Consider the following 7,339-nt stretch of genomic DNA (forward strand, 5'->3'; position numbering starts at 1 on the left):
AATCAAGAATTCGGTTTGGTTGACAAGCTTGTTCTCACCATCTTTCTTTGGCAATGTAAATTAGAAAACTCAGTCATGGAATGGCAGAGAAAACGGACTTGGTAGCAAGGGAAAATTGACCCTTTACACCCTAACATCAGTATTCATATTCTCCATACTGTTCTCTGTACATATACTAATGTGCTGACAAGGAAAATTTGTCTTACAATCAAGAGTTTCTCTAGTTGATGATCATTTCCTTTATTCTCATGAAATTAATGTGTGATTCAGTGGTGATATTGTAAGGAGAAATAAGATGCTGGTCACTCTTAGGAGTTGTAGAATGGCAACCCAAAGAATGCCACACGAGGTAAATCACCAAAGAGATGTGAAAAAATGTCTTAAATGTAGTAGCAAAATTTCAAAAGCACACAGTATAGTGGATAAGGTTCTACATGTGTTTAAGGCAAATGTGTCACAAAATATGGGAAATCTTGAGTATCTTTAAATTACATAGTCCAGGATGATAACCTAGCTTGAATTTTGTGGAAATTGGCAGCATGAAGGATTATGCTTGACTTTACAGAGATGTGACAAAGTTCTCTAGGCACAGCTATTATTTCAATTACTTCTTTTTTTTAATTTTTCAAAACTGCTTTGCACTTACAAATGGCACATTTAAGCTGAGTGGTTATCACTACAGTCTGTTCAACTGCTGCAGTTGGTTAACAGCAAGATGATAACATCAGGAAAGTGACACAAAATAAAGATTCGAAATTTAGTTAGTAACCAAGCAATATCCACTTTGAATTGCATAAAGAAAAAAAGGTACGCTCCTTGTATCTTGCCAACTATGGATTGATGTAGTTTTGAAAGTTCAGCATCTAAGCATCATTTATTGACATTGCCTGTTAGTGGACACATTCAAAGTACATGTGTATGTACTTCCACTATTACATATAACACACAAAATAAAGAAAAACTAAACATAATATTTTCTTCTTGAAGAATTAAGGGATACTTTAGATTAGATCCATGCTTGGGGCTAATTTTGCTTACTCCATCTAACCGCAAATGAATGCAACAGAACATTTTGTAGCTTGTTCTTCACATAAACTGGTTCACAAACACTGTTAACAAAACATTGTTTTTCAGTAGAGCGTCCATCACCCAAGACAAGATTAAGGATCCTTTTATTTTTTCTGGACCTTGAAGAATCCTGCAGTACTCGAGAAATACTTGGCATTTGCATCTTCTACTTTCTTCTCCACTGCCTGGGGATTGACAATCTCTAGTCCTTGGAGAGGAGTGAATGCCACACTGGAAGCTGTTCCTGACACAGCTCGGCGAACTGTTGACTGACCACCCAGACTCTGAGACTGTGCAAGACTCCGCTATGAATCAAAGAAAAGAAGAAATTGATATCAATTTTGAGTGTGGCTTAAAAAAATATTTCTTTAAGTTTTGACCAAAAATTGGCTATCTGAGAGTATCCTTCCCTTGTTTAATGGCCAAGTATACAACTTCCCCAACAGGTAAGTGATTATTATTCTTACCAAGGCTTAAGACAAACTATAATTGAATAACACCCAGTATAATCAAGTGGTGGAAAGTAGTAGAAACAAAAACAAAATACAAAGAAAAAAAGCAGAAATAGTTTTTAGGGTGCAAGTGCTACACCTAGTTCCCCCTCACCAAGCATTTCATCAAGGTTTCCAAAAGTCCAATGTTACCCCTTCTTACTCTGAGAGTGAAGTATCTCGGCCAACAACATGTTACTCTGACTGAGCCAGGATTTAAATCCTGGACCTTTGAACCCTCTTTAACCCTTAATTAAACCCTAAGAGTGACCAACATGTAATTTCTCCTTACAGTAATACTGCTCAATCATTCATTAAGATCATGAGAAGGAAGGAAATGATCATTAACCTAAGAAACTGTGTTTACTAAACAAATTCTCTTGGTCAGCACCAAAGGAAATATATAGAAAAGAGTATGAAGAATATGGATACTGATGTTATGGTGTAAAGGGTTAAAGGCCCATTTCCAACCTTGATGCAACGGGGTTGTTTGTTTTTGTTTTGAACCACTGCTTTTGTTTAAATAGCGCCTCTGATCGGTCAGTTATTTTTACCTTGTCACGTCTCAAAATACCTTCTGCGTTTTCTCCGATGAATTTGAAGAACTTGTCAAAATAATTCTGTTCAAAACAGTTCTATACGTTTCAATCCGGTATGGAATCAGATGAATCCATTGATTTAGTAGATTCCGATATGGATCGGTTGTTGCTAAAGAAGAACGCAAAAATCCTTGTGAGCATTACGAAGAAGGTGAAAATGTTGTTGTTGTCATTCATCAATTTTTTTAAATTGAGGTTTGCCATCCTCGTTAAATAGGACTAGGGTCAGTTAAAGTTTCCCGAAGAGAGAAGATCTTGCGCTCGAAAGAGTGGTAGAGGTTGTTGTCCATGCAAAGTAGCAAATAAGAATTGTAACGCAAACTGTCAGTGTCGCTGACGTTCCTGCAATAAATGACTAAACTTAAAATAATTTAACGTCCGGCAGTCCGATATTTTTCCATATTTCTCTTCGAAATCCAAAAATTATTTATACGAAAATGTTCTACCTTTACTTACAATCCTCGAGCGCTCCCAGGCAGCCTAAATTTTCGAGCTTGATGTTTTTCGCTAGCCCTGTATACAGAGTGTGAAGCCATTCAAGCGCTTGACACAAAAAACTTTTCAATGACACGGCTGGACACGGTCCTCAAATAACTCCATATTTCTCGTTCAAATATAACAATTTTTCGTTGGAAAATATTCTACCTTCATTTACAATCCTCAAGCACTTCTAGAAAGTGAAAAAATGCCAACGTTATACGTTTCGCTGACCTTGTACACAGAGTGCGAAGAGATCCAAGGGTAACACTAAGAAAATTTTCACCGGACACTACCGGACGCGGTCTTCGAATAACTAAATGTCCGGCAGTCTTATATTTTTCCATATTTCTCTTTAGAAAATATCAATTTCTATAGGAAATATTTTATCTTTATTTAGAATCCTCAATCGCTTCTAGAAAGTGAAAAAATTCGAACGTCGTCCTTTTCGCCGACTCTGTCCACAGAGTACGAAGAGATCCAAGCGTGATTTTCTTCGGATTTTCTTTTTCTTCGGATTCTTCCAGACAAAATTCAAAATACTGTAAGGAAACTGTAAAATGACGAACGGCGAATGTATTTACCGTAAAACAGTTGACTATACGCCCAGGATGGCTCTTGAGAAAGACGATTTTAGAAGGTTTTCAGTAATATGGGAATTTCGTATTGTAGGAAATTGAATCGCGGAGCGCATTGCATCAAGGTTGGAAATGGGCCTTTAAGGCAAGGGGGCTTGCCAATAGGTCAACATGTTTCCAAATCAAAAATGCAACATAGCAATAATCATCATCATATCATGAGTGACAAATGGTACAAATGGCTTTATATTTCTCTTCATGAACAAATGAAAGTAATATAAAACTTGCTTTCACAGACTGCTCCAAAGTGTACATTGCCTACCTGTAGACGTTTAGAGATGGATATTTGTGTCTTCTTATCAACAGCAGGTGTTCGCACACGGCCAGTGTTCTCTTTCCTGCCCATGGTCCCAACAGAGAATCCCAGATCAGTCTGGTAGACATCTTCACCAATCTGGCCAAATTCTAATCTGTTAGCCTGCCTCCTCATCTCTGTAATAGCAAACTTTTCCTTCATTTTCCGCACTCTTCGACCACCTCTCTTCTTACGAGGTGCGTCATCTGGTCTTGGAAGAGCTTTGGTTTCTTTAAGAGGTGGTGGTTCCAACCACTTGTCAAATTTCCCCTCAACATTCTCCCTGAGCTGTTGTCCAACAGATCCATCTGTGCTCTCATGGAAGCCGTCTACCCTTGCAGCAAGAGAACACTTTGATGCAACCACTCTAGCAGCTTTCTTTCTCAAATCAGCAGGCATGTCCTTAATGTAGGCAAATGAAATAACAAAAAGTTCAAAAACAAAGAAAAAGTATGTTGAGGGGTGCCTACATATTTAGTCACATGGAACAAGACCAGGATTGTCTCTCTCTCTCATTCAACAGTCAACTTTCAAGAGCTTTCACTAATATTGAGTATGTGCATAATGTTATCATTAAAATCTGCTTACATTTCACAATACTTAGTGAACAAATAATTCTGATAAGTCAACAACACTTTTTCTCAAAATTTTATCTCTCAACACCCTTCAATTCTTTGCTTGACTATTTTTCTCCCATGATCAAATTAGTAATTATGCTCCTTACCATCTGCCATACAAATTTACCATTTGATAATTTGGTATTAGATCAACAAATACTTCCCTTTTGATATTTTTCTTTATTCTCATCACTTTTCTGCTTGATATTGTATTGATATTGTAAGGAGAAATTCTGACTCGATCACTCATTGGAGGAGTTATAGAGTTTAAAAAATGTTCCACACACCTGGATAAACTCACTGAAGTAAATGTGGCCAGTATGCGGCAAGATTGCTGCACTAGAAAACCCAGACAGTGTCTTCTTCTGGGATCCTAGCAAAAGAACATTACACGCTGGCATTTTTGACAGACTCGTCAACCCACCAGCAGAACCCATGAGTTTAGCTGCAGTTGATGCCCCAACTATAACTGATAGATTGGGCGCTATGAAAGTCATTCTGGATTCAACATACTGGAAGATCTTAAACTTAGCATCCAGCAAATCTGTAACAGTTTGACAAGCTTCCATGAGCCGCTCGATCTCTTCTTCTTCAAGTTTTTCTCCCTGTGTCGTTGAAGCTGTAACACTAACCACCATTTTGGTAGCTGGTGGGAGAATATCTGTCAAATCGACTTTTGATGCTTCGAGATCGTTCCCTAGCAGTTCAACAGTACGAATATAATCTAACGCATTGGGAACGAGCGATTCCAGCTCTGGAAAACGTTTCGCGTAAAGATCCCGTACGTATTTGTGAATAATATTAACCTCGTTATCAATTTCAGCGGTAAGATTGTTAGCCTCTACAATCAGCTGATACTCAGGGTCCACTTCTACGGGACCGAACACTCGATCGCGGGTTTGATTCCCGAATTCTTCGATTCCAGACAGAACGTCATTGAGCTGTTTACTGTCTTTTAGTTTCGCAACACTTTTAACAGACTTTGAATCTGTGTCTATCGAGCCTGAAATTTCCATTGCTTCTTCGATGCCATCTTCGTTGTCTCTGAAATCCACGTCACCCTCCTCCGCAGCCTCTTCCAAATCTGCTAAAAGTTCATCAGCAAGAGACATTTTGAAATAGTTTCACAGTAATCAACAATTTTAGCCTCTTCACCCGATTATTTAAATTAAAGATAACGACCGCATGGGAAACAAGTGGTTACTAAGTAAAATCCTTCTGCGCATACGTCCATAAGAATACGTGCCAGCAGTATTTTGAGACGAAACGCTTCGAAACGTCTTATCCTTTCAAAAAACTCCTTACGGTGCCGTTTAACAATCTAAAATTATCCGGATAATAATATGGCATCCTTGTAAGTACTACCTCATTTTTGATTACTTGTGACCACTTAATTTTCATGTTCGTTTTTCATTGGAATTTGGTGAATCGATTATGCAATTTTCATTGTCAAATTGGTGGATGTTACACGACAGCGTCCAGTCAAGTTTATTCGATCTCACTTTCTAAATTTGCAGTTTTTCTTCTCCCCAGAATGAACAAGCCCAAGAGTGAAATGACACCTGAGGAACTTGCTCAGAGGGAGCAAGAAGAGTTTAATACAGGTCCTCTTTCCGTCTTAACGCAATCTGTGAAGAATAACACTCAAGTGCTGATCAACTGTCGAAACAACAAGAAGCTGCTAGCTAGGGTGAAAGCTTTCGATAGGCACTGTAACATGGTCTTAGAAAACGTGAAAGAAATGTGGACTGAAACACCCAAATCAGGAAAAGGGAAAAAGGCAAAACCAGTTAATAAGGACAGATACATTGCCAAAATGTTTCTTCGAGGAGATTCTGTTATCTTAGTGTTGAGGAATCCAATGGCAGCTGGAAAGTAAAGTATGATTCATTCTTGTATCATATTGTGTAAAAAGGAACTCTGATGTCAGTTTGAACGTTTCTCTTCCGAGTTGGCAACTGTTAAAAACACCTGCAGCCACCATCACCTGCAAATGTCTTTATACGCATGCATCAAGGAGTTGGTGTGTATGAATTGTGATAAATAAAGTGCTAAACGAGCTATACTCTTCTTAGTGATTTCTGTAAACAAACAATGTGAATAGCAAGTGCAAAGAAGCTGAAACTCTCCATGTGAGGGCTGTATGTAATGACACCACAGGCTGCTAGTCCTTTAGTCATCCTTTAGGTGTTATCTGTAAAGTTTCAGTCACTTGTCAAACTTTCTTGGGAGCAACTACACATACAGGACCACTTGTGAAGAAGTGGCCCAGTATTCTGTAGTTTAGCCTTTTCCTGAGATAGAAGCCTGGAATATGGCAGTGTCGATATGTGAATTGCAGTAACATTATTTCAAGATTAAAGAGGCTTACGTTAACAGCTTGGATGTTGGCTGCTGTTTCATTATTATTGACTGATAAAGATCATGGTGAACTCACATGCCCTTTTCGTCTAGTGATTCAACTTATTTGACTATTGTATCTAAGTGACAGAAATGATTAAGCAATAAAAAAGACTTTTACTATCTAGCAAACAACTGCTACTATTAGGAAGATATAGTATCATGTTCAAGTGCATAGCAGCTTCTTGTGAAGTGTCTAACAAGGCCCAATTTAACCTATTTTGCACAGAAATTTGTTTTATTGTCTTTTGAATTGTTTCAACAGCCACTGGTTTTAGAACAAAAGGTTAGTGCATTATTCACTGGATAGAGATTTTTCCCAATGCATAGCCATATTTGCCCTTAGTACAACCAAGGCTTGATCTCTGTTCTGATCAAAATGACTGGTACTCTATCTAAGAGTGAGCTTGTATTTGACTGCACTCTTTCATCTCGAAGCACAATTTAAAAAGTCTTGAAAGTGGTATAGCCTCTTACATGAAGGATCTTAAAGGTTTGTTTTGCATTCCATCTGGAGGGAATACTGGAGTTACCAATAAATCCCAGTCTTATTTTGCCTCAAATCTCATGGGAAAAGTGCCAAAAAGTCCTGTTCCAGAAAAGAACCCCCCTGGTTACCTTCACAGCCATTGTTTAGAATTGAATCTCTTTGAGACCATTATCCTTGCATTTGTGCAAAGATTCCTGGCATTGCCACAGGGAAAACATTGCAAGTTGCTGGAAGGGAATATGTGGCTAAAGATTTGTCGATGTC

The 7,339-nt window shown here is 38.2% G+C and overlaps 2 protein-coding genes across 2 annotated transcripts; one reads left to right on the forward strand and one right to left on the reverse strand.

The window, feature by feature from the left end:
- Positions 1–224: 224 nt before the first annotated feature.
- On the reverse strand, positions 225–5,378 carry LOC136282659 (U4/U6 small nuclear ribonucleoprotein Prp31-like). The gene is made up of 3 exons (XM_066170334.1): positions 4,473–5,378; positions 3,536–3,970; positions 225–1,373 (listed from the first exon to the last, which is right to left on the reverse strand). The coding sequence occupies exons 1-3, from the start codon at positions 5,295–5,297 to the stop codon at positions 1,173–1,175; spliced, it is 1,461 nt and encodes a 486-aa protein (XP_066026431.1). The 5' UTR covers positions 5,298–5,378; the 3' UTR covers positions 225–1,172.
- A 23-nt stretch (positions 5,379–5,401) lies between these two features.
- Positions 5,402–6,708, forward strand: LOC136282660 (small nuclear ribonucleoprotein Sm D2). The gene is made up of 2 exons (XM_066170335.1): positions 5,402–5,539; positions 5,719–6,708. The coding sequence occupies exons 1-2, from the start codon at positions 5,529–5,531 to the stop codon at positions 6,062–6,064; spliced, it is 357 nt and encodes a 118-aa protein (XP_066026432.1). The 5' UTR covers positions 5,402–5,528; the 3' UTR covers positions 6,065–6,708.
- The last annotated feature ends 631 nt before the right edge of the window (positions 6,709–7,339 follow it).

This window comes from Pocillopora verrucosa, chromosome 7 (assembly GCF_036669915.1).
Source record: "Pocillopora verrucosa isolate sample1 chromosome 7, ASM3666991v2, whole genome shotgun sequence".
Classification (NCBI taxonomy): domain Eukaryota; kingdom Metazoa; phylum Cnidaria; class Anthozoa; order Scleractinia; family Pocilloporidae; genus Pocillopora; species Pocillopora verrucosa.

Bases quoted from the DNA above. Each gene is read 5' to 3' on its own strand.
- LOC136282659 (XM_066170334.1), bottom strand. From the start codon at position 5,297: ATGTCTCTTGCTGATGAACTTTTAGCAGATTTGGAAGAGGCTGCGGAG. The intron at 3,971-4,472 runs GTGTGTGGAACA...GCCTACATTAAG, and splicing joins ACTTCAGTGAGTTTATCCAG to GACATGCCTGCTGATTTGAG. The intron at 1,374-3,535 runs GTAGGCAATGTA...TTTGATTCATAG, and splicing joins CCATCTCTAAACGTCTACAG to CGGAGTCTTGCACAGTCTCA.